The 26,086-nt window shown below is 49.4% G+C and overlaps 2 protein-coding genes across 2 annotated transcripts; both read left to right on the top strand.

Moving 5' to 3' along the window:
- Positions 1 to 1,038: 1,038 nt before the first annotated feature.
- On the top strand, positions 1,039 to 4,959 carry LOC125444678 (crk-like protein). Its single transcript, XM_048517244.1, has 3 exons — positions 1,039 to 2,681; positions 3,067 to 3,522; positions 4,252 to 4,959. Exons 1-3 carry the CDS (start codon positions 2,508 to 2,510, stop codon positions 4,375 to 4,377), a joined length of 756 nt encoding a protein of 251 aa, XP_048373201.1. The 5' UTR covers positions 1,039 to 2,507; the 3' UTR covers positions 4,378 to 4,959.
- Positions 4,960 to 7,706: 2,747 nt separating this feature from the next.
- Positions 7,707 to 24,676, top strand: ALDOA (aldolase, fructose-bisphosphate A). Its single transcript, XM_048517235.1, is given in 10 exon segments — positions 7,707 to 7,836; positions 15,570 to 15,695; positions 15,974 to 16,185; positions 17,359 to 17,413; positions 17,556 to 17,641; positions 17,643 to 17,738; positions 20,088 to 20,171; positions 20,458 to 20,632; positions 22,861 to 23,060; positions 24,197 to 24,676. Coding segments are annotated over 9 exon segments (1,116 nt in total). The 5' UTR covers positions 7,707 to 7,836; positions 15,570 to 15,583; the 3' UTR covers positions 24,293 to 24,676.
- Positions 24,677 to 26,086: the final 1,410 nt, after the last annotated feature.

Raw genomic sequence — 26,086 nt, 5'->3', positions numbered from 1 at the left:
TAGTAATTTCCAGGAGAAAGTCTGCCACTATCATACAGAGAGAAGGATCAAGATTGTGCAACAAGTAGTGTAATCTAATTAAAATCGGGGAGATCGGGTAAATGTAAAGGAGTAAGATTCACATACTTGGATCTGATTTCCTTGAATCTGAAACAGTGTAGTAATTGGTGGGCCAGAGATTCAACTGAGCCATCGTTACATGAGTTTGGATTTATACCCCACCTTTCTCTCCTGTAAGGAGACTGAAGGTGGTTTACAATGTGATGAACGCACATCCAACCCTTAGTGAATTACATTAAAGGATGTATATATGTGTGTGTATACATACACATGAGACAAAGAAAAAATATATTCAGGGGGAGTCTTGCACTTTTGCCCCCCTTCAAAAAAAGTGGATATGGCCCTGCCAATGGTACCTGTACTGTACCCAGCAGAGCACACATTGGTGGTGGAGTGCCATAGCCCTTGAATGTGCAAGGAACATCAAAGCAAATTTCCAGAAAGAAAAGGGACCATTTTCTCCATATCTGCCTCTGAAAAACATTCATCACAATGAAATTACATCTCCAGTGTGAACAACCCAGAGAGAGAGAGGCAATATTAGCTCAACGTTTTTCAAACTGGTCTTTAGCTGGACATAGGGAAAAGGCAATTTGGCAGGGAAAGGCTGAGAGTGACTGGAGAAACATTTCTAGATTCGAGTAAGCAAATTAGCATTTGTGAATGAGAAGTGAACCTTTTTTTAATCCTAAAGGAGAAATCAGGATTTCTCTGTGCGTTTAATCCAACAAACCCCCATTAAATACTACACTGGATACATGTTCAATCGCCTTGCTTTGAACCGCATTAGAACCCTAAGCGCAAGAAAGGAAACCTCCATCTTGGAATAGGGCGAGCTTGCCCACAGTTAACATGACGGCCTTGCCTTCTCGGCGGCTTCACAGTCGCTTTTGCCAAGCCCCAAGATGGCTGCCCGTCCATGGATGAAAGGGGAGGGGGGTGCGTCACTTTCCCATCAGTCCTTGTGCAGCTGCAGCCAGGGTTGCGGGTAGAGATTTGAGCGAGGAGAGGGGCGGCTGGGAGCTGGAAATCTTGGGGTCTGATGGGCTAAGGTGGCAGCCATGGGGGCTAGCATGCCTGGGGCCTCTGGGGAGGGCGTGGGGGGTTGAAGGCTTGCAGCAGACTGAGCTGGAGATCAGGCGCGCGGACTTTCCCCGGGAGCATCCAAAAAGGACATGTGCAAACTAGAGGGAAGCGGCTTTATTGTGGCGCTGTTGCGGAGTGACGCGCTGAAGAGCATTTGTAGGGTGCACAGCTGATTTGTCGGGGGCATTACAGGGGGGGCGGAAAAAGAGGTTGCCCAGAAGAGTTGCAGGGGCTGCAATGCAGCGTCGGGGTCTCCTGTGAGGGTCCTGAGGCGGTGCAGCGTGAGATGTAATGGGGCGAGGGCTTGCATTGTTTTAGGGGGTGCCGTTTTGCTTTGGGGTGGAAGAGGTCCCGGGCTGGTCAGTCGGTGAGAAGGGTTAGGCGGCCGGATGTGTTGGATGATCCCAATTTCGGGAGGCTGACCGCTTCTGATTATTTCGCGGATTGGATTCACTGTTGCAACATGATTTTTTTATAGGGCATGTTCTTATGAATTGGATTGAGGGGGGGGCGGGATTCTGGGGTTTTGTAATCCCGCTGAAGGCATTCGTTTAATTTTGGGGGTCTGTGCGCCTTGTCATTTAGGAAACATTAGGGGGTGTGGGATTGCCCCTCCAATCTTCCCTAAAATATATATACCGCCCCCATCCCATTGTGAAAGTGCTGGTTTCTCATGGTACTGAGGGGTGGCATCATATCACCTTGCTCAGGATTTCCCGGTTAACTAAATGAGTGTGTGTGAAGCTAATTCGCCAGATGCCCACCTTAACGTTGTAGGGAATTTCCAAGGCCCGAGGAAGCTGTACTTATTCCCTAGCGTACAAAGCTGTACTTATTCCCTAGCGGATATTCCACGGAGTGATTTTTATTGTATTTGTATATTGATGGTTGCTTGGCAGAATTTGACTTTTGAGTACCTCTTTAGATTTTAATGAAGTAGTTCACTGACGGAAAGCCGTGCTATATATTGGAGATGGAAGGGAGTTTAGGGGCTACATAAATCTGCCTGACACCCCATTCATCTCCGTAATTTTATTTCAGACTGCTGACGTTTTATTTGTGTTCCTGAGAGGTTTCTTTCAAGTTTGGAAACATACTGTCATTATTGGGGAGGGAGCTGTTCTGATGACTTCAGGAATTATATAGCACCAAGGAAATACTTTATTCTGTGGTGGGGCGGATTATTGGAACAGCTGAGTGAAGTTGAGGAAATCGGTGGCTGCTAAATGGAAGTTGCCCTCCAGATATTCAACAGGCAGGTTTTCTAGCTCACAAAAACTGCGTCTAAATACGGAGGCAGCTGTTACCAGTTCTGTTAAGAATAATAGTGTGGAAAGGGGTGGTGGGTCTTCCCCCACCCGATGCTCCTCCAAGCCATGTCAGCTTTCGGCGATGCCCACGAGTGGTATATGGGAGCTCTGAGCCGGCAGGAAGCAGCTGCATATCTGCAGGGACACCGCCACGGAACCTTCTTGGTGCGGGACAGCACCACGTGCCCCGGAGACTACGTCCTCTCCGTCAGCGAGAACTCTAAGGTGAGTTCTAAGGCTCTGTGGGGAAAAGATGCTGTAGGAGTGGACGCGTGGTGCTGGAGTTGTAGACAAATTTGATGGCGTGGGTGTGGTTGCCCATGAGAAATGGGATTTTGGCCTTGTGCGTGCTGAGACTGACCCTCACCTCCGTAACCCTGATCTCAGAAGTTAAGCATGGTTAATGGCAAGTATTTGGGTGGGAGGCCTCCAAAGAATACCAGGCTAATGACTCACGGGCAGGGAATGGTGAACTACCTCTGAAAGCCTATTGCCTTGAAAACCCCACTAGGGGTTGCTCTAAGTCAGATGTAACTTGATGGTGAAAAATATACATCGAGGCTGCTGCTCTTGACGACAACACGCTTCTCTGCCTTTCTGTTTCTTCCAGGTCTCTCATTACATCATAAACAGCCTTCCTGGGCGTCTGCGGATTGGAGAGCATGAATTTGACGGCTTCCCTGCCCTGCTCGATTTCTACCGCCTCCACTACCTGGACACTACCACCCTGGTAGCCCCCGTGGGTCGGATTGTGGCCCCTGCGTCCGCTCAGCCCCCTCCTGCGGGCGAGTGGGTGCGCGCCCTGTACGATTTTGTCGGCCGCGATCAGGAGGACCTCCCGTTCTCCAAAGGGGAGCTGCTGAGGGTGCTGGCCAAGCCCGAAGAGCAGTGGTGGACGGCACAGCGTGCGGACGGGCGTGTCGGTATGATTCCTGTGCCGTACGTCCAACCCTGCCCGTACGCACACCCCAGCAGCCACGGAGCCCCTCGCCACGCCCCGGTAATCGCAAGAGCCGTGCAACGAAGGGTGCCGGGGGCCAACGACAAGACGGCCCTAGCCTTTGAGGTGAGTGTTGAGAATTACGCTGATTGTCTCAGGATCTAGAAAGCTTGGGCAGTTGCATGGGAGAGGCCTGCTGGATAGACCTGAGTCTGCAGTACCAGCGGGCAATACCTTTGGAACAGCGCTCTTTGCACCCTTGAAGAAAAATCCTGAACAGGTCTTGCAAGTTTGGCCTGATTCAGAGAAAATATTTTTAAGTGGCATGGCTGCATTTGCAGCAGTTTTGGTGGATTGTTGCAAATCTGATTGCCCGAGAAGTGACAGAGGGGTTGGGAGAAGGAGGCAGACATAGTCCATTCGCTGGGGTATAAGTGGGGAAATGACTTCAATCTACGTGGAATGCAAAAGCCCTTTGCAGTCTCTCAGTAAACGGTTTCCCCCCTCCCTTTGCTGGCTAACAGCATACTTTCTGTGATCCTGAAGCCTAGGGATTTTAAAAAGCAAACACAGGGTCAATTGGGTTTTGTCACTTCTAGTCATCAGATAAGAGGAAACAGATAACGTTTCTGGGTAGCGATATTGGATCGACTCAAATCTGATACAGCCCAAAGTGTTCATCCTTGTTCAGAATGACAATGAAGGGCAAGGATGAGAAGATACAGCCGATTGGGGGAGGCTGTGCACAGAAGAAGGGATTGCACGGGGAAAAGATAAGACTAACATCCTGACGATGGGGGTGGGAAAAGCACCCTGTTTCCTTTCTAACCCTCGTGTCTCATTGGTGTTCCGCAGGTGGGTGACCTCATTGCTGTCACCAAGATGAATGTCAACGGCCAATGGGAGGGGGAGCTGAACGGGCGCCGTGGGCACTTCCCGTTCACCCACGTCAAAGTCCTCGACCCCGAGGAAAGCAGCTGAGCATTTGGTGTAACCCTCGAACTTTTTTTTATTTCCCCCCGAGGAGGTCACAAGTCCTGAACTCTGACCCCGCCTCTGAGCTTCTGGCCATCTTCAAACCCATACTTCCTGACACACAAGTCTTGAATTTTGACCTTCCCTGGTGGATGTCTCTCGGATACTGACAGCTATTACCGCCTCAAACTCCTTGTCTTATAAAAGATGGCTCCTGGACTCACTCGCTGTTCTTAAATGCTGTGGTAATTGACTTTCCGAACATTGAACTTTGTATGGATTCCATCATAGTTGTTTCGCTAGGAACTCTGACCCTTCGGCCTTGTGATTTGAAACCCGGTTATGTGCCCTTGAATCTCGCAGTTCAAAACCCCCGTGACCCGCCCCCATAAGCTCTGAGCCCTTACTGCTGACCCTTTGGGCCTTTCGTTATTGACCCCACCTTTGTGTAATTTTTTTTTTTTTTTGCCGTCAATGTTGACTTTGCTCGGTGGGGCAGAGAGTGCTTGGCTTCGGTGGAGAACGGGAATCCCACCCCATTTGTTTGTTCCAAACCGCCTTGTCAATTAAAAGTTTCCTGCTAAGCTATTCTGTGCCGATATTTATTCATTGGGGGAAAGGGGCAAAGGGGGAATGTGGGAGAAGAGTAGCCGTGTTGCTACGGTAACCGGCATCACAATCCGGGCCTACAACATTGCCATGGTAAACTGGATCCAAGCCTGTTGCTACAGGCAGCAGGGAGTCTTGATGCTATTAGTACCGAGGCTTCTTTTGGGATCCTTGGTTTCTACCTGGGGACTCAATGGTGTTTCTTCATTTTGTTTTCCATATGACATCAGCGGCACCTGTGGAATAGGTATGGCATAGAGTTGCCAGCTCTAGGTAGAGAGAGTGCTGGAAATGTTCGGGGGGAAGGCAATGCCTAGGGAGGGAGCTCAGCAGGGTATAATGAGAGTTAGCGTGGCGACGTGGTTAAGAGCAGGTGCACTGTAATCCGGAGAACCGGGTTTGATCCCCCGCTCTGCCACTTGAGCTGTGGAGGCTTATCTGAGGAACCGGGTTAGCTTGTGTACTCCAGCACATGCCAGCTGGGTGACCTTGGCCGAGTCACAGTTCTTCAGAGCTCTCTCAGCCCCACCCACCTCACAGGTGGGTGGGGCTGTTGTTGTGGGTGGGGGGTGAAGGGAAAGAAGATTGTAAGCCCTTTTGAGTCTCCTTCCAGGAGAGAAAAGGGGGATATAAATCCAACTCTCCTCCTTCTGTTGAGGCCTCTTTTCAAAGCAGCCTTTTCTCCAGGGATCTCTGCCCTCCAGTGATCAGTTGCAATTCTGGGAGAATTCCAGACCTATCCTTTACCTGGAGGACGGCAACCCTAGTGGGACACATGACTGAGTGTGCTAATCTCCATTCTTATCTTGATAGATTATCTGCTAATATGCTCAGAATTTCGGAGTTTCCAATATCATGCTATTTGAAGGACAGGCTTGCACGGCACAGTAAATTTAGTCAGGTTTTCTTTGAATGCAAGCGTGTTATAAATATGAGAAAGGCACTGTGTGCCTTGCGTGTTTGTTCTTCACCCCGAGGCACTGCGTTTACATAATGTAAAATGACAATTATCCCCACCCCTCCCCAACCCTTAGGGAGCACGTATGTGATTCAGAGGTCTAACCTACGCTATTACTGTGGTCTGGATGAGAGCCTGAAACATATTAATGTGTATTTTATATATACAATTACAAGGCTGCTTCAGCAAATGGCGATGATATTTAACATCCACATGGTGTTGACTTCCTTGTGCTGTGCTATCAGGACAATGGAATAAAGTCACCCACAGATGGGGGTGTCTGCATATTTGGGGGAGACGGTCCTTGGGTTTACAGAAAATTCCTCTGCAAATTTAAAAGAAAACACACCTCCATGACCTGATGAAAATGGAATATGCTCTAAAGCATAGGTGTCAAACTCGCAGCCCTCCAGATGTTATGGACTACAGTTCCCATCATCCCCTGCCAGCATGCTGGCAGGGGATGATGGGAACTGTAGTCCATAACATATCATTTGACACCTGTGCTCTAAAGATATGGAATGTCAATAAGGCTGATTCCGCATGGGCCAAAAACAGCGATTATTGAAAGCGATTGTGAAAACAATTATAAACCCCTTTTTTAAACCCTTTTACACCATTTTCACACTGCTGTTTTTGGCCCATGCGGAATCAGCCTAATAGTTGGGGGTGAAGGAAAAAAAGAGGGATAGAGAAAGTGGCCTATTCAAATTTCTAAGCAATTTATTGCATCTTTAAAGGGACGATTTCCAGTAGTGGGGAAGTACCAAATATTTATTCCTCCTATCAATCCTTTGTAGATATCAAAACAAATTATGCTTCGGATGACAGTGGAATGCTGGCTTCTTCAGAATGCTGCAGTGTCTGACTCACCCACATCCAAGAAAGCATTCTTGCGTGCTTGTTCTTCACCCCGGGGCACCACGTTTACATAATGTAAAACGAGAAACCCTTTTTATCAGAAGAATGTTGGGAGGTGGTCCCTGCTTCGTGCAGGCCTGTTTGTGCAAAAAACAGCTGGGATCCGAGTCTTTCAACAATCCATTCTAGATTCTTATTGGTGCAATTATCCCCACCTCTCCCCTCCCCAACCCCTAGGGAGCATGTCGTATGTGATTCAAAGTTCTAACCTACCCTATTATTGTGGTCTGGGTGAGAGTCTGAAACATATTAATGAATTTCCTTGTGGTGGGGTAGTCTCTCAGCCTGCCCCCAGTTCTCGCCAGGCCCTAAATGTTAAGAATACTTGCTATATGAAGTGAAGTTTTATTTTATTTGTATTTTTTTCCAAATTGCCGGTTGACCTACCCCACAAAGTGTTTTGGAGCTGCAGTTCCTGCTGGGGAACAGCAGGTGGCACTGGTGGACTTAAGAATATGGGGCAGAAATTGTAACGGGGCTCCTTTTCAAGAGAGAACTTTAAGGCTGCTCAGAGGGGTTTCAAGATGGAGGGCTGGGGGTAAAATCACCTCACCCGGGCTTCCTATCGGGTGGGAAACGACGAGGCAAAGAGGCTTAATGCTGGCAGACAATGGGGGCTGACCCACAGGCTGAGCTGTCCCAAACTGAGGAGGCAGCCAGCAGGGAAAGGGTGCACGGTTGGGGCTGAGCCACGTTTCGGATCGGGGCATCCCACAGCGTTCTCAGCCCCTCGCCCCGTGACCATAGCTGTTCCTTGCTCTGTGGGGAATGTCAAGAGCCTCGTGTTTCACATTCCCAGACCCCCAGGCCTAAATTTAGCCCGCTGTGCAAAAGGCCAGGGGTCGGAGAGAAGGTTAGCTCTGCCCCCTCCCACCCCACCGGCCAGTTTTTATAGCCAGGGTGCAGCTTTTGCCTCTGCCAGTCACCCAGCAGCCCTCCGGAGCCGCCGTGTCTGCCAGAGCCCCCCGCTATCCACGGTACTGGAGGTGCAGAGGGAGCCGGGGTAGTTTTGTGAATCCTCTTTACAGGGTGGGCTGTCTGGTTTTTAAGGGCATGAGAGCATCAGAAACTAGTGAAAGGTCGTCTGCAGAGAAGGCAAATCTTGAGGGGGGGGGGCTGTCTTGAAAGAAATGGGGTGTGGAAGCAGGAGAATTACCCTTTCTGGTAGGGTCTCTGAAAGGGGGACCGCTATTGGCAGATTTTATTTTTTGCAAGGTTATTTAAAAACAGTTCTCTGTGCTTGCTGTCTGAATTGCTGCTGGAGCCCAAAATGGACTTTGCTTTCAAAGCCTGTCTTTGTGTTCCCCTTCTGACAGTTTTAAAGGCTTTTTTTAAAAAAATAAGCGTGGGTAAGAGCAGGTGGGTTCTAATCTGGAGAACCGGGTTTGAATCCCCACTCCTCCACCTGAGTGGCGGAGGCTTATCTGGTGAACCAGACGGGTTTCCACACTCCTGCAGTCCTGGGTGACCTTGGGCTAGTCACAGTTCTCTCTGAACTCTCTCAGCCCCACCTGCCTCACGAGGTGTCAGTTGTGGGGGGAGGAAAGGAAAGGAGCTTGTGAGCCACCTTGAGTCTCCTTACAGGAGAGAAAGGTGGAGTCAAATCGAAACTCTTCTTCTTCCCCTCCTCCCTCCCTCCCTGTTTGTTCCCTTTGTGTTTGGCGAGGCCTAAAATGCTGCTCCTGTTTGCCTCCCAAAAGTTCTGGCTGCCCCGTAGGGTCAGGAGAAGACGGGAGCCGCTGAACTTTCCGCTTCCTTCGTCACGGATGCTTCCTCTAACCCCTTGTCATGACTTGCAGATGTCTTGCGCGGTCGCTGGTGGTTGGAGGAAATGCTGTTCTCTGATCCCCTGGTATCCGGGCAGAGGAGCAAAAAAGTGGTTGCTGTCTCAATCCTTCCTCTCTCACTTGCCCAATCTGCCTTTACTAAGTTTCAGTGTCTGTGTCCGTGGGCCACTCCTTCCCATTTTGGGCCCCCTAAATGGGGCTTGTCAAAAGGGTCACCTGGCCTTCACTGGATCTTTGCTGCTCCTTCAGGCAAATCTCCTCCATAACACCCCCCCCCCATACCCCTTTTGTCTTCTGTGCCCAAGGCATTTTTCCTAAATTGGGAAGGGCTACAGCTGACTAAAGCACCACATGTTTAACTGGAATATTAGTTGCTTTTAAACAGAATGGGTTTTTTTAAAAAAAATTTGCTTCCTGCTTTGTGTTCTGCAATAGACATTTTCAAACCTTCCAAAATAATTGTTTTAAAGCATCCCTAGCGCACACTTCTGTGATAGGGCTGCGAGATCCTCTATGGCAAGGGGGTGTATCCTTTTCTGTAAACTAAGCAACAGCTCATTTATGGACTGCAGTTGCTTTTGGAGCGGGTCTGCTTTAATTCTGCACATTTCACTGTGCTGTGGTAGTTCGGCGCATGACATCGGGGTACGCTGGCTCCTTGCTTTGGCTGCTTTCCTGCAGCGCTACAGTTGAGGCTGCTAGTTGGTTTGGGGTGGTGTTTCCCAACCTTTTCGAGGTCAGGGTACCCTTGACCTCACTCTTCATATCTTAGGGTACCCCTGCCGCCCCCCTCCACCTTCTCCTCCCATTGCCCCTGCTTGCCATACCCCCCACCTTTCCCACCCCAGCACTGGGGGTGGTGGTGGCTGCTGACCTTGTGGCAGGCCCTGCCCCATGGGCCAGCTCCATGTCCTTGCTGGCGCCGGTGGGAGACACCACAAAAATGAGGGGGGGGGGCGGTAGTGTTGCCGCGGTACCCCTGGGACATGCTCACGGCACCCCAGGGTACCAGGGAACCCTGGTTGAGAATGGCTGGTTTGGGGGAAGGTGATTTCGTGCCTTTAACAAGGGCCCACCATGTTGAAACTGCCCCAAAGCTTTTCCTAGTTTGGAAATGAAGCGATGAAGCAACCTTCCTATCATGAGTTGCTGTCTGACAGGCAGTTTTTAAGAACCCTTACAGGGAAAACAAACTGGCAATCTGGACCCTTTCCTCGCCTGCCTTGTTAAACGGCGGGGCTGGTCATTTTTATTGAGGAGGAGCGTTTGATATTTTAAGGCTTGCTCAAAGCAGTGTGAGTTTTACGGGATTTTTTTCCGCAGGGCCGCATGGGAGAGGAGGGTGCGGTATTACCAGAAATGGGGACGTTCAGAAGAGCAATGGGTTTAAAGAACCTGCAGGACGTGGCTGTTTTGCTAAGGGCTGACCCCCCCCCCCCCCGCTTCCTTGAACAGATGGATATGCAGAAATCCAGCAAGCGGCGATCCCTCCCCCCACCCCAGCAATGTGATGGGAACAGCTTGATAACTGCATGACAGGTTGCCATTCCAGCCAGCAAAGCCGGGCGAGGAGAGGGTGGATCTGTTTGAAGCGAGATGGGGAAAGAGAGGATCTTGCCAATCGCAGCGGGACTCTGATCTGTGCTAGGGACTGTCAGTGCAAAACAGTAGGACAGGTTGCGTGGGCTTGCCAACCTCCAGGTCAGCCCTGGAGATCCTCTGGAATTACAATCTCCTGGCAACTGGGATCAGTGGAGAAAAATGGCTGCTTTGGAGGGCGGGCTCTTGGGCATTATTATACCTGCTCCTCTCCAAACCCCACCCTCTCCAGGGCCCCGCCCCCAAACCTCCAGGAATTTCCAAAAGCCAGAATGGGCAACCTGTGTTATGCAGAGCCAAGATAACGATCCAGACGGGGCCTCCTTGGTGGAGGGAAGGGGTTGGTGGTTTCCAGTGAATAAAGAAGGAGGGTGACCTTTCTAACCTGTCACTATGGGTGGTTCTGGCCCAGCGGCCCCCAAATAGCTTGACCTGCTCGTTCGGGGGGGGGGGGGCAGCAGTGGGGAAAACAGAGGGCTTTCCCTGGCGGCCCCCTGCAGGCATGCTACGTGCTTCCTTGCACACCAGCCCATGACTCAGCTGTTACCGTAATCAATCCAAGAGAAGCCCGGCTTGGATTTGGGGCTAGGAAAGGCTCTGATTTGGGGGACCAGGTCAAGATGGGAGCGGGTGGGTTTGGAATCCGATGCCCTCCTGCCGCCACAGGTGGCTGGCCTTTCTCTCCTGTCATCAATCAAGTCGTGACTGGCCTCTCACTCCCCGGGGTGTTATACAACCCGGCTTGCTTTTCTGCCAGGGTGGGGAGTCCAGCTTCTGTTCACTCTTCCATTTGCTGTTGTCACCCTCCCCGGACACCTTCCCCACCCCCTCCGTAGAGAGGTCCCTCCATGGTTACACCTCCCCACTCACAACATTTATCTTCCCTGGTTTTCAGTTTACAGTTGCTAACGCCGATGACAGTCCGCACTTTGCTATAAATATGCATTTAGGAAGTTGCGGGTGGGGAGTTGCCACTCTTTCGCCTCCTTGATTGCAAAATACAACAGGATACTTAAAAGAAAATATATTTATTTTAAATTTTGGGGGGGATTTATATCCTGCCCTATCCCCGAAGGGCTCTGGGCGGGTTGCAACATGTCTGCCTTAAGTGGTTTCTTAGTGCTCTTTAAGTCTAGAACGGCCAGTTCCATACAAAGGCCGATACTGATAGAGTTAACACTTAATTTCTTCCGTGGGAAGGTCCGGGCTCACATAGGTTGTGTCTTCTGACTCCAATCTACCACCCCCCACCCAAAAAAACCCCCAGATGGGTAGAGATACATCTGGTTCTTCAGAAGCTAGCAAAGGCATTCAGTTCATGCTCAGGCGCACTGTTGGTTATGTCTTTATGGAGAAGTCGATTTATGGCTACCAATGTTGATCCTCTTTGATCTGAGATTGCAAATGCCTTAGCAGACCAGGTGCTCGGGAGCAACAGCCGCAGAAGGCCATTGCTTTCACATCCTGCACGTGAGCTCCCAAAGGCACCTGGTTGGCCACTGCGAGTAGCAGAGAGCTGGACTAGATGGACTCTGGTCTGATCCAGCTGGCTTGTTCTTATGTTCTTATGTCTGCAGAGCTCAGTGGAAACCAGTTCTGGGGGAAAGCCCTGGCTGAAACTGGGTTGAATCCAGAATGGCTCTGGTGATATGACTGAGCTATGGGTTAGACAGCCGGGTTTGGAGACTGTGTTATGGCCAGGCTCTGCGTGCGAGTCTCATCGTTATCTCCCAGCTATCTGTGACCTGTTCACCCCTAAGTCATCACTGCGTTACAGGTGCAAGAATAGCTTAGGGGTTGCAGTGAACAGGGCCTGTTAAAACACCCTCCTGCTCCCAACCAGCTATGCAATGAATCCCGCCAGACATCTCCTTGGCTAGATAAGGCACCATGTCAGCTGTGCCTCAGCTGGCCCTCTTATCAGCTAGCGCTCTGCTCTCGTAAGGACTCTAGCTGGAGGATGAAATGCGCTGATTTTACTGGACTCTGTTCCCATGTTGCAGGGTTCACCCTCCTTCCCGATATCTCAGGAAGGCGCCCCATTTCCAATGCTTCTCTCCACCCTCTCTGAAAATTAATTTGCCCTTTCCTCCATCTCGCTCACTCTGCCTTATCGCTCGAGCAATGCCACATCACTTATTTCTTTTACACAATCCTCTCCCTGCGAGCCTGGCTCTCTGTGCCACGAAGCCCAACCCTCCTGGAATGGGGGATCCAGAAATAGCTCGGTGTCCTTCAAAAAAGGGCAGAGGAGCTAGAGAAGGGGGGATCGGGTATCTCCTTGAAAGGTCAATTCTGAAACTGGAGAGGGTGCAAGGGGGAAAGACCCTTGGAGCCGCAAATTTGGCTCATTCCCTTCTTTCTCCAAGGCATACATTTAGAGAGCATTTCATTCCTTAGAGTCGCATTGGGAGTGGGGGAAGAGAATTGTAGGTAGGGTGCTGGGTCGTAGAAAAACCCCTAAAGATTTTATGTGGCTCCTACCCCATGTTGCTTAACACAGGACTCTCCTCTCTCTCTCTCTGTTTAATTGTTCATCTGGTATTAACACAGGTGGGGAGGTGTTTATAGAGTTGTAAAAGGATGGTTTTTAATTGCGTGCCTGTATTCCGACAGAGATCCAAACCCATATTCATGACTGCATTGAAGGAATCAAAATGTTGTGGGGCGATCTTGTGCGGGCGTGAAATTGTGGGCTAGCTCCTGGGGTACACATATGAATAATAATACCCATGTGAGGGAAGGTGTATGACAAATGGCAGTCGCGGGGGTGGGGCTTTCCCCATTTGGCCAGGCCCGCCATGATTCTATATACTTTGAAGGGGCGGAGGGCAGATTTCCTATGGCTGGCAATTGACTCTCAGCAGTCTCTGCCTCCTGGATCACACGCAGGCCTCCTCGGGCCTGTTTTAGCAGAGCGGGTCATTTTGAGGTTGGCTAGTTTACAAGGTCCTATTTTTCTGTACAGCAAGGGAGTCCCTGCGAAAATCACAGCCTCAAGTGTGTCGGTGCTGTTCTCTTTTTGGCAGAGATCTAGGGACCTAATTATTATTCTAAGCCAGCCTTTATATCATGGCTACATCAAGCAATGTTATTTTCCTTGTCATTCCAACATTTCCCCTCTGTTTTTTTAATGCTGTGAAATCACAGCTGACCCAGTAGGGTTTTCAAAGTAAGAGAGCTTTGGTGGTGGTTTGAAGAAGAAGAGTTTGGATATACACCCCACCTTTCTCTCCTGTACGGAGACTCAAAGGGGCTTACAAGCTCCTTTCCCTTCCTTTCCCCAAGGTGTCGTACTTTGGTCACATGCTCAGAAGACAAGACTCACCGGAAAAGAGAATAATGCTAGGAAAAGTGGAAAGCAGTTGGGAAAGAGGAAGGCCCTGCGTGAGATCGATTGGCCCCCTAAAGGAACCCATGACTCTTGAGTTTGCAAGATCTAAGCAAAGCTGTAAGGACAGGACATTTTGGAGGCCCTGAATGGGAACACACTTAAGGGCATTGCACACTCACACATTCCATATTGTGTGACTCAAGGAATTGGGAAAGAATTCCTTCACTTCCTTATATTCATCACCATCGCGTTTATTCGGTCATTGACCCACAAACAAAAGAGAAACGTATCCAAACGAGCAGATGAACTTCCAAAAAATTCCATCACAAGGAAACAAGCTCACATTGATTCGAAAGAGCAAAACATCTCAGCAGTGTTAAAACACGAAACTTTGGGTGGTCGTAATCTCGGGTGGATAGAAAGAAATTTAGCCCCTTGATATGTCATATTAGGAACTTTTTGTCTTCCAATTAAAAAAAAAATTCATTAAAATGTCATCCGAGCCATTAAAAAGAACAGGGAGGGTCAAATCGCCGTGATCATAAAGGTAATACTGGAGTGTTGTGTGTTTTCCGGGCTGTAATATTAATATTATATTATTAATGTTAAGGTGATATTAATCTCTCCCTTGAATCCACTTCCTGATATTTAGATAAATACCTCCCGCTATGTGGGGGGGGGGGGGGGGGGGAAGGAGACCGGTGTTCTTTAAATTCTTCTACTTCTTCCTCCTCCTCCTCCTCCTCCTCCTCCTCCTATGAGTCAATTTCACACCCTTTTCCGCCTGGCGGAGCTACATGACGTTAGACTTTGGGAGGCCGCCCTCCTGAGCCTCCTTTCTCTCCTCCTCCTTCCATTCGCCTGGCGCGCATCCCCGCACTCGGTCGCTGTTGCCAGCAGGGTCGGACCCCCCCCCCTCCAAAAAACGCCCCCCGCATTTGACGCAGGTGAGAAATCTGAGCAGTCGCTCTGGCTCTGGAGGAAAGGGGGTGGATTCCCAGGAAAGATCAAGGGGATCTCTTGATAGGTCGCTGCGACTGTTTCTTTCCCCTAGTTTGGAAACTGCAGGATCCGGGGCTGGGAGTAAAATGGAGACGGTGCAATGGGGGATGGGCGGAGGAAGCCACGCCGGATGAGGTGGGGGGGGAAAGCCCGTCACGTGGGGAAGTGCAGCGTGCCTTTCTTGCAAGGGCCCAAGAGGATCGACCAAGAAGGAAGAGCCATTAAGGTTTCCCCGTCGTGCAACCCCCCCCCCCCCTTCATCCCTTTTGCGCCTTTACGCGCTGCGCTTTGCGGGTTTCCGCTGCTCTCCAAGGGACCCCGAGGCTGGGGAAAGGGGGGTGGGGGAGGCTTGGTGCGTCATAGCAAATTTCATTTAATGCCTTTTTGAAGGCTTTCCCGGCCGGGGTGGGATCAGCCGGCTGTTGGGGGCTTTCCGGGCCGCGTGGCCGTGGTCTGGTCGCGTTTGTTCCCGAGGTTGATCTCACATTGGCTCCTGACATCCTTCTGGAGATGCCAGCCTTAAACGTGGGTGAAACTTGAGAAGCTCGAAGGACCGGACCACGGCCACCCAGAAAATCCCCCCATCCCAGAAATCCTCCCCCCAGCCTGATCTTGTCTACTTCACCTGCCTCCACACCTGGCGTAAGAGGCCTTTGGGATACAGGGGATGGGGGGAGGACTGTGTGTCCTTGAAACGTCCTTGGCCTGAGTTCTGTTAACATCTGAAGAGTTCATTAAAAGAAGCAGTCTTTCCTGCCCAAGCTGGGAATCGCTCTCCTCCGTTGAGTGATGACCTCTGCAGCAACAGGGAGGGGCAGTGTTGTCGTCCCCCCCTCCCGCTGCCGCCGTTTTCTCAGCGCCTGCAGGGCCGTCAAGGACATTAGTCTGGCACGAGTGGGTAGATGTGACCAAGCTCATAAGGAGGCCTCTCGGATCCGCCAGGGGGTGTTATCGGGCATCCTGTTCACGCTTTGCCTCCCTTCTCTAGTTTAGCCACTCAAGATGCCTCACGAATACCCAGCCCTGACCCCCGAGCAGAAGAAGGAGCTGTCGGACAATGCCCATCGCATCGTGGCAGCTGGCAAAGGCATCCTTGCTGCAGATGAATCCACCGGTAGGTGCCCCTTGGAGGGTGTGGGGCTGGAGGGGAGGGGAGAGCAAGAAGCCTGTGGATTCAGACCCCCCTGGAGCACAGGTGTCAAACTCGCGGCCCTCCAGATGTTCATGAACTACAATTCCCATCAGCCCTTGCCAGTATAGCCAATGCTCATGTTCGGAGGGACTGATGGGAATTGTAGTTCATGAACATCTGGAGGGCCGCGAGTTTGACACCCCTGCCCTGGAGGGACTGTGGGGCTTGATGACCCCCCGTCTCGTCCGTCTGCCTCCTAGGCAGCATCGCCAAGCGCCTGAGCTCCATCGGCACGGAGAACACCGAAGAGAACCGCCGCTACTACCGGCAGCTGCTCTTCACGGCCGACGACCGCGTCAACCCATGCATCGGCGGTGTTATCCTCTTCCACGAGACCATGTACCAGAAGGCCGACGACGGCCGCCAGTTCACCAAGGTCATTAAGGACAAGGGCGCCGTGGTTGGCATCAAGGTAAGCAGCGTGGATGCTGTGGTGAATGTAACATCTTTAGCCCCTTCCCTGCAATCTCATTCCCTGGAAGCTGGGACTTCTCCTGAATACCAATCCAATCCAATCCAAAAACCTTTATTAGGCATAAACCAGAAGTACCAGACATTCCAAATACAAAAACAGGATCATTGTTACATATCATGTAGAACATGGATTAAAAATGTAGCAACTGGTTCAGAAACTTCTACATTAGGGCTGTTCAATAGCTTAGACATTTTTTGTTTGTCTGAGAGAAACAAAAATTCTAGAGGTAGTAAAGCTCCCAGATCGGTTCTAATATCATTATACCTCGAACAGTAAAGCAGGATATGAGGGATCGAGTCCATAGCGTTGGGACAGTACCGACAACAACGCTCACTTTGTGGGATGTTAAGGAAACGGCCTTGAAGATAGACAGAGGGGAATGAGTTGCACCTTGCTCTGGTCATGACCATCTGCACTTATAATTAACAAGCTGTTGTAAATATACAGCAGGGCTAGATTCCGCGATCCCAAAGTATAGAGGGGAACAGGAGCTTTGTGCAGCACTCAGGAGAGATTGGAATACCAAAAAATTGCGTTTAGGGAGGCTGTTCAACCTTGTAAAAAGGTGTTCCTGGTCGGGGGAGCTACAGTATTTGAATCTAGCTCAGCAGTTTTAAGGATAGAATGAGTCAATCTTAGTCTCATACCACTTGATTTCTGGACCTGGAGCGACCGAGTGAGTTATGCTAGTGGTTTTTTAAAAAGAGGGTAGGGAACCAGTCTTCTTAAAAGGGTTTTCTCAGTGACTAGAAGAGAAGAGTTTGGATTTATTTCCCCGCTTTCTCTCCTGTAGGAGACTCAAAGGGGCTTACAATCTCCTTTCCCTTCCCCCCCACAACAAAGGGCTGAGAGAGCTCCAAAGAGCTGTGACTAGCCCAAGGTCACCCAGCTGGCATGTGTTGGAGTGCACAAGCTAATCTAGTTCTCCAGATAAGCCTCCACAGCTCAAATGGCACAGTGGGGAATCAAACCCGGTTCTCCAGATTAGAGTGCATTTGCTCTCATCCACTACACTGGCTCTCTTCAAACACATCGCTTCAGTTGAGAGAAGCATACCAGGAAGCAAATGGCTGGTTTGGGATTTGACTGACTTTTCCTCCTTTCTTCCAGGTTGACAAAGGTGTTGTGCCCCTTGCTGGAACTAATGGAGAGACCACTACCCAGGGTGAGTTTAGGCTGTGCCTGGGGCCAATTTTGAGAACCACTGGAGGGAAACTTGCTAATCTTGTGTTAGCACTGATGAGTCTGTCAGTCATGGGGTTCAGTGGAAGTTTGTCCTTAGTATGCCTCTCTCTCACCCCCTGCAGGCCTGGATGGTTTGTCTGAACAGCCATGCGCTTCCAGGTACAGAATGAAGCGACGGCCAGGCCTGAGCTTTGCCCAAGGCGGCCTAGGCGATCGTCTTGAAAATCACCCCGACCACCCCGTCCCGTCTGGCCATCATGGAGAACGCCAATGTCCTTGCTCGCTATGCCAGCATCTGCCAGCAGGTGGGTGCCAAGGAGCGCTTTGAGCAGGGGAGAACTTCTTAACCTGGAGAGCGGCCATTTTCCTCCACATCCACACTGTCCTGTGGTGCTGGTCCATAGTTCTACTGAAGTCCTGTATTTGGGGAATTCCTCACTAGATAATGTCACATACATTGAAGAAGGGTTTGGATTTATACCCTACCGTGCTCTCCTATAAGGAGACTCAAGGTGGCTTACGAATTCCTTTCCCTTCCTCTCCCCACCGCGGACACCTTGGGGCTTTCCCCACTGACAGAGAGTTGAGACTGGACTTTCTACCCACCTAGGTTACGCCCCCATGCGAACTCTTCACTGCCGGGAACCGAAGCTCAACATTTTGTGTCTCAGTCTCCAACCGCTTAATATCCTTGTCATGCAGATTATGAACCACTTTTCTGCTGGAACAAGGCTCCAGTATTTCCCGAAGCTTGAGAAGCCTAAGTGGGGAAGCATCGGAACGACACCTCATCCATTCAACCAATCACAAGCCGGTTTTGTGGCATGAGCAGAACAGGAGAGTTGTGGCGGACAGAAAGCGCATGTAACTGTAAACTGTAAAAACTGTAAAAAAAAAGAACGCTCCCGTTTCCTGCTGTAACACAAGCGCCAATCACGATCGAGGGAGTAGAAACAGGCACCAAGATGATCCCGCCTAATTTAGCTTTCGGTCTCCAGGGGGCCAACTCAGTTGCTGTGGGGACAGCCTGGAATCGTTCTCCACTGAAGGAAACTGAGTCGACCTTAGCTCCCTTCTGTAGTGGGGAAAGCCCCCTTGTGAGGCAGCTGGGGCTGAGAGAGGTCTGAGAGAACTGTGACTAGCCTAAGATCACCCAGCAGGAATGTAGGAGTGTGGAAATACATCTGGTTCACCAGATAAGCCTCTGCCACTTAGGTGGAGGAGTGGGGAATCAAACCTGGTTCTCCTGATTAGAATCCACCTGCTCTTAACCACTACATCACGCTGGCTCTTTGCCAGGAGAGGCTGCATTTTGCCATCTCCAGTTACAAGATGTCATCTGGGAAAGTCTCTGACTCTGACCCAAGGGACCCATTAGAGCACACAATCAAGCCATAGTTCAGTGTTGGAGCTTGGAGAACACTGTAAAATCTGTCTCTGGTATCCCTGCTTGAACAAGGTCTCCGGTAGCAGGGCTGGGAGAGGTTTCGGCCAGAGACCTGCATGGGGGAAGAGAGGAGCTGCCAGTCGGAGGCGAGGGAGGGGTGATGATCACGCAAGTAGAGCAGATCTCATAATTCGTTCCGCGGTGTCGCTTTGGTTTTGATGTGGGCAGATCCAGGCAGCTCCGTCACAGGAAACCGTGTGTTGCAAGATGGTGGTGGTGGTATGGAAGCGGCAGCTGCTCTGGAATATTTCTCAAGGACATAAGAGTGTCCTTGTGTCTTGCCAATGGGTGGAGGCAGTCTTTGGCAACTGCAATACCCATATGTTGCTACAAGAGGGCAGTAGGGAATTTGAGCGGTGGACTAAAAGCCACAATATTTTTTTTCTACCAGCCACCAGAGAGCCACAGCGGGTCACAACTGTTTTTTTTTTAATTAAAGTTTATTGAAAGATTAAAATGTATACAATATCATCCCTTCTTACAACGTTTTTCACAACGTTTTCCCCTCCCCTTCCAAAAGGGGAGGGAATTTTAAAGCTAGAATACTGGACGCCACTCCTCCCTTTTAGGGGAGGGGATGGAAACTTATATACAGACTGTTGTACGCTATTTAGTTTATTGAAATTTACTATATATTGTTTAGAAATAGTTTTGATGGTTATCGCTGTTTTTAGATGTTTATTTTATATTGTTTCCCCTATGTTGTACACCGCCCAGAGCCCCCCGGGGATGGGGCGGTATAAAAGTTTAAGAAAATAAAGAAAGAAAGAAAGAAAGAAAGAAAGAAAGAAATAAAAAAAAAGCAAATTTGAAGGAAAGAGCTAAGAGGGGAAAAGAGAAGAAATAACGAGGATTAAAAAAGCTCCTGATACCATAAAGTCTGTTACATAAATCCATCACATATAACAAATTCTGCTTTTTCTCTTATTACTGTAGTTCTTAAAATAGTTACAACTGTTTTTTCGTTCTTAATCTTGACAATGGTAGGAATCCCTCACAGCAGGCTAAAACATGTCCTTTCTTGAGCTGAGTTAATGTTTTTGGTGTACAGTTGGAATGGATTCCTCTCCTTACAATCTGGAAACTTTGCACATGTCTTTATTTGCTACATTATTTAATCCCTCCTCCTTGCTGTCTGTTTTTTTAAATTTAATTTATTAAATTTAAATGTTATTTATTAAATTTAAATCTTTCTTTTACCCTCCAGAACGGGATTGTTCCTATTGTGGAGCCGGAAATCCTACCTGACGGTGACCATGATCTCAAACGCTGCCAGTATGTGACAGAGAAGGTGAGGAATGAAGTGGGTGGAGTCTACTGGCAAGGGGGAGGAGCTTAATCGTTTAAATCGGAGGTCCTCAAAAGGGTGCCCGTGGGCATCATGGCGGCTGCCGACGCCTTTTCTGGCATCTGTCAGGCATTTTTAAGAAGTGGTTGGTGCCAGGCACGGGTTTTGCCCAGCAAAGCTTCTAATTTATCAGAGATTTGATTGATTGACTGCACAGATTTTTAAAACTAGGTGGCTTATGTACAAACACGTCCAAATGGCAACTTTCTGTTCCTTCTGCCCTGCACAGGTTCTGGCTGCTGTGTACAAGGCCCTGAGTGACCACCATGTTTACCTGGAGGGAACTCTGCTCAAGCCAAACATGGTGACAGCGGGTCATGCTTGCACCAAGAAATACTCCGCTGAGGAGATCGCCATGGCAACTGTGACTGCTCTGCGCCGCACTGTCCCACCAGCTGTGACTGGTAAGAAAGAAGGACCTGAGAGCATTCCCCACACGTGATCAATACTGAAGTCTCCAAGGTTCACATATTGTGTCAGTGTGGTAGCTTCCAGGACAAAACTATTAGGACAGTGGTGGCGAACCTATGGCACGGGTGCCAGAGGTGGCACTCAGAGCCCTCTCTGTGGGCACATGCAAACAGAGTACCCCACACACACACATCTAGGCTGGCCTGGGCCGCTGGGCTCGATTATTAGCATTAAACCTAAGACCTAGTTTTGGGGAAGTAACCCTCTTAAATGCTGGTAAACCCCACTGATTTTCATGCGAAGAACTAAAGCGCGATCCTTTACCTGGGAGTAAGCTCGGTTGCTGGCAATGGGGCTTGCTTCTGAGTAAACCCTCCTAGGGTGCGATTCAATTCAAGAAAGAGTTCCTTCCACAGTTGCTTCAAAGCAAAGCCACTGACTACCACCAAGCTTACTCCTGAGTAATGCATGCCTCGGAGCCAACCATTTTTTCTAAACTAAAGCCTCACTATTCAGGTTAAATTGCCTTGTTGGCACTTTGCGATAAATAAGTGGGTTTTGGGTTGCAATTTGGGCACTCGGTCTCGAAAAGGTTCGCCATCACTGTATTAGGACAAAACTATTCCATGGTGGCCATGTCATTCCTTGGAAAGAAAGTTGTGTCCACATCCACCACAGTACATAGAAACTATCCTAGCCATCTGGCTGACCTATTTTTCTGCTTTTGTATTTTACTAAGAAGTGGGTTTTTTTGGACGCTCCCTATTTAAGTAGCAATACAGTACCCTCCTTTTCTTCCCAGTGGGATCCCAGATTGATGCCTTTTTCCCTTCCTCTGTTTTATTCTCATAACAACACTGAGGTTAGAGAGTTTGACTAGCTCAGGGGTAGGGAACCTGCGGCTCTCCAGATGTTCAGGAACTACAATTCCCATCAGCCCCTACCAGCATGGCCAATTGACCATGCTGACAGAGGCTGATGGGAATTGTAGTTCCTGAACATCTGGAGAGCCGCAGGTTCCCTACCCCTGGACTAGCTCAAGGTTACCCTGCAAGCTGCCACGGAAACTTGGTTCTCCCTAGTGTATGATTCTCAAACCACTACACCATGCTAATGTATGAATAAGGTCCAAGCAGAGGTGGGATCCAGCAGGTTCTCACCAGTTCCCGAGAGTGGGTTACTAATTATTTGGGTGTGCCGAGAGGGGGTTACTAATTGGGTCTGCTTTTCCGTTAGAAATTCCATTAGGTCCAAAAATCATGAAGTCCTGTTGTTTCCTATGTGGCTGGTTAGTGAAGGTAGAAAACGGGATAATTCTCCCTGTTGGGCTGCTTTAAAAACATGTTTTAGTAATATGGTAAAGTTCCTTGTTTAAGGACAGTATCCTTCTTTTAATTTCTAGAAACAACATTAAGTATCTGAAAGTATTAAGTATTTGACAGGCAGTCAATTAGAGAAGTAGTTGTTTCTGTTGGCAGTAGACGATAGGACTTGCTATAATGAGTTTAAATTATGGACCGAAAGATACCAGCTGGAAATTAGGAACTTTTTTATTTACAGTAAGAGTTTTTTACAGTAACAGAGAAATTATTAATTCCCCGCCCCCGGAATGCCCGGCCACACCCCTGTCGTGCCCCGCCCAGCCCCATTGGAGCTACGCCACTGTTTGAATCCCTCCACCATGGGAACCTGTTACTAAAATTTTTGGATCCCACCACTGGGTCCAAGGATGTGTTGCCCAATCCCGTTTCTTTTTAATTCCACTCTGCTTTGGGGAGAACTTCCCACGTTTGGGACATCAACATATCTTCTGCTTTATACACTGAGTTCCATTATTCTGAAAATGAACTCAGGAGGAGCTCAGGAAACAGAGAGAGAACAAAGATATCCTTTCCCTGGATCCTAAAGTTCTCCACTGTTAAGCTTCTTAGTAGAAACGCTTCTTTCTCTTGAAACTGGCCTTGCAGTAGACTTAAAACCCAAGGTGGTCATAAGAACATAAGAACAAGCCTGCTGGATCAGACCAGAGTCCATCTAGTCCAGCTCTCTGCTACTCGCAGTGGCCCACCAGGTGCCTTTGGGAGCTCACCTGCAGGATGTGAGAGCAATGGCCTTCTGCGGCTGTTGCTCCCGAGCACCTGGACTGTTAAGACATTTGCAATTTGCAAGAAGGGTCCCTCCTTTCCCTGCAGGTGGCTAATGTTCTGTTCTGTGCTTGCAGGCATCACTTTCCTGTCTGGTGGCCAGAGCGAGGAGGAGGCCTCCATCAACCTGAACGCCATCAACAAGTGCCCCCTACACAAGCCATGGGCCTTGACCTTCTCTTACGGCCGTGCCCTGCAGGCTTCTGCCCTCAAGGCCTGGAGTGGAAAGAAAGAGAACACCAAAAATGCCCAAGAGGAGTACATCAAGCGTGCTTTGGTAGGCCTTGTCCAGACTCCCAAACCTTTGGGGGAAGAAAAGTAGACTATAGCCAGGGGGCTGGGTGTCTTATGGGTTGTTGATAATGTTGGTTTAGCTCCTCAAAATATTGCGTTCTCTTAAGGAAGCTCTCTACTTTAGTAGGATTTTTATTTCACGTGGGTAGCCATGTTGGCCTTTAGTAGAAGAGCAAGATTCGAATCCAGAGGCACCTGAAGGTAAAGACCAACAAGATTTCCAGGATATAAGCTTTTGAGAGTCAAAGCGCTGCCTTCATCCCTGGCAAATCTTACTGGACTTTAACGTGCTTCTGGACTTGAGTCTTCCACCAGACGGACGTCTGTTAATGTGAAGAGGAAAACGGGAATGTTTGTCTTTTCCTTGGCTACCGTCAAAGGTCTTTCAGCAGTGACTGCAGTGATTTTAAAAACTGGAGGGAGAGGCATCCTGCCCCTCCCTTGACTGCTGCCATGATTGCTTATTTGAAGCCAGGATGGGAAACCAGAGATGTCTGGAATTCTTTCCCCAGTGCCCTTTGAGAAAGAACAGGATTAGGCATTGGCAGCTAGGAGTTCTGTGTGCCACTCTAGGAACAACAAACTTAGCGATCAGCACTCTCTCATGGGAGCAAAGAGAAAAAGAAGAGTTTGGATTTATACCCCACCTTTCTCTCCTGTAAAGCGACTCAAGGTGGCTGACAAGCTCCTTCCCCTCCCCACAACTCACACCGTGTGAGGTAGATGGGACTGAGAGAGTTCGGAGAGAACTGTGACTAGCCCGAGGTCACGCAGCAGGAATGTAGGAGTGCGGAAACACATCAGGTTCACCAGATAAGCCTCTGCCGCTCAGGTGGAGGAGTGGGGAATCAAACCTGGTTCTCCAGATTAGAATCCCCCTGCTCTTGACCATTATACCACACTAGCTCAAAGACACCTGGTAGAGAGTGTGGGGGTTTTAGAGGGTTGGGGAAGGGGAGTGGGGCAATGGAAGTACAAGTTCCTATTGTGACTGGTCTAGGATCCTCATCCATAACTGGTAAACTTGGGAGGGGTAGCAAATGGGATATGTTCCTGTTCTTTCTGGGCTATTCTGACCCACGTTCTCTCCTTTTTCCCCCTCTTCCCCTCTCCTCACAGGCCAACAGCCTTGCTGCCCAGGGCAAATATGTTTCATCTGGCCAAGCTGGGGCTGCAGCCAGCGAGTCCCTCTTTGTTTCCAACCACGCTTATTAAAATCTGAGGCCTGATTGCTTTGTCTACTCTCACTTCTGTTTGCTGCATCGTGCCTGAGCTACCGTGGTGTGTGTGTGTGTGTGTGTCCCTCTTGGTTCTTCACCTCTCCCCCACCCCCACCCCGTTCCTTTCCTGCCGGATTTTCTATGTGAGAACGCTGGAAATCTTCTGACCCTTGGTCTTGGAAGAGCACGCAAAGTCTCGGCTCATTCCCCTTCTCTTCCCCGCTCCCCATCTCTGTACATCTGTTTGTGACTTCTAGCTTTTCCCTCTGGTGACCGACGACACTCCTGGTCCGTGGCCAAAATAAAATCTGATTGTCTCCGGAGCTGGGAAACCTGACTCCCGGACCGCTAGAAATAAAAGAGAATCTATTTAAACGTTGCAAGAGCTACTGTGGTTTGTTCTGCCAAAGAAGTGTATTGGGTATCATGTCTGTTTCGTTATGCTTTCCGGGGTCCTCTAGGAGTCCTGCTGTGGTAGGTTTTCTGGGCGGTGTGGCTGTAGTGTGGTAGTTCTAGCTTCTAACGTTTTGTGGTGGTGTAGTTCTAGCTCCTAAGAAAAAGAGTTTGGATTTATATCCCCCCTTTCTCTCCTGTAGGAGACTCAAAGGGGCTTACAATCTCCTTTCCCTTCCCCCCTCACAACAAACACCCTGTGAGGTAGGTGGGGCTGAGAGAGCTCCGAGAAGCTGTGACTAGCCCAAGGTCACCCAGCTGGCGTGTGTGGGAGTGTACAGGCTAATCTGAATTCACCAGATAAGCCTCCACAGCTCAGGCGGCCGAGCTGGGAATCAAACCCGGTTCCTCCAGATTAGATACATGAGCTCTTAACCTCCTACGCCACTGCTGCTCCTGAAACGTCAATACTACAGCCACACAGCCTAGAAAACCCGCAACAGCCAGTTAATTCCGGCCGTGAAAGCCTTCCAACAGTACAGCTCTAGGAGTAATTGACTGAAGGCTCTGCCTTGTCATATTAAAACACAATCCACACAAGAGTTTTTATTAGGACCAACCAAATGACACACAGGTGAGTTTTCAAGCTCCCCAGGACTCTTCCTCATGGTAGGTGCTATGATAAATGTTTTTAAAAGATCCTGTGAATCAGGGGCCTCAAACTCACGGCCCTCCAGATGTTCACGAACTGCAATTCCCATCAGTCCCTCCCAACATGAGCATTGGCCATACTGGCAAGGGCTGATGGGAATTGTAGTTCCTGAACCTCTGGAGGGCCGCGAGTTTGACACCTGTGCCCAGTGTGAATGGAAGTAAAAATGATAGGGTTCCCAACACTGGTCGGGTTGGGCCTGGAGATCTGCTATGACTGTCGATCTCCAGAAGATGGAAATCAGTTCCTCTGGAGAAAATGACTGCTTTGAATAGTGCACCCTGTGGCATTATTCCCCACTGTTATCCTTCCTGTTCTCCCAACTCTGCCCTCCCTAGGTTCCATTCCCAAAACCTTCAGATATTTCCTAATCCAGAGCTGGCAAAGCTAACTGGCAGCTGGGAGGAGGGGGTACTCCACTGTCAAGCCCTTAGTGCCGGCATCGGGCCTTAAGACTTCTTCACCCATGATAGGAATATTGGTTCAGCCTGTATAAGCCTGTTTTGTTCAACAGCAGCAGTAACCTGGAGAACCTGACTTCTTCCTTTTTCTTGCAGAGCAAATGCTGTACATACTTGTTACCTGCAGGAATGTATCCGATAGTACAGTTAATATTTGATAGTACAGTTTTGATAGTACAGTTTATATCTGATAGTACAGTTCATGCTTGGGCCCCTTGCAGAG

Source organism: Sphaerodactylus townsendi, linkage group LG15 (genome assembly GCF_021028975.2).
Source record: "Sphaerodactylus townsendi isolate TG3544 linkage group LG15, MPM_Stown_v2.3, whole genome shotgun sequence".
NCBI classification, from domain to species: domain Eukaryota; kingdom Metazoa; phylum Chordata; class Lepidosauria; order Squamata; family Sphaerodactylidae; genus Sphaerodactylus; species Sphaerodactylus townsendi.
Note: the sequence above shows the minus strand (reverse complement) of the source record. Positions and strands in the feature narration are given on the sequence as shown.

Coding starts and splice junctions, on each gene's coding strand:
- LOC125444678 (XM_048517244.1), top strand. CDS start 2,508: ATGCTCCTCCAAGCCATGTCAGCTTTCGGCGATGCCCACGAGTGGTAT. Junction 2,682..3,066: donor CCGTCAGCGAGAACTCTAAG/GTGAGTTCTAAG, acceptor TGTTTCTTCCAG/GTCTCTCATTACATCATAAA. Junction 3,523..4,251: donor AGACGGCCCTAGCCTTTGAG/GTGAGTGTTGAG, acceptor GGTGTTCCGCAG/GTGGGTGACCTCATTGCTGT.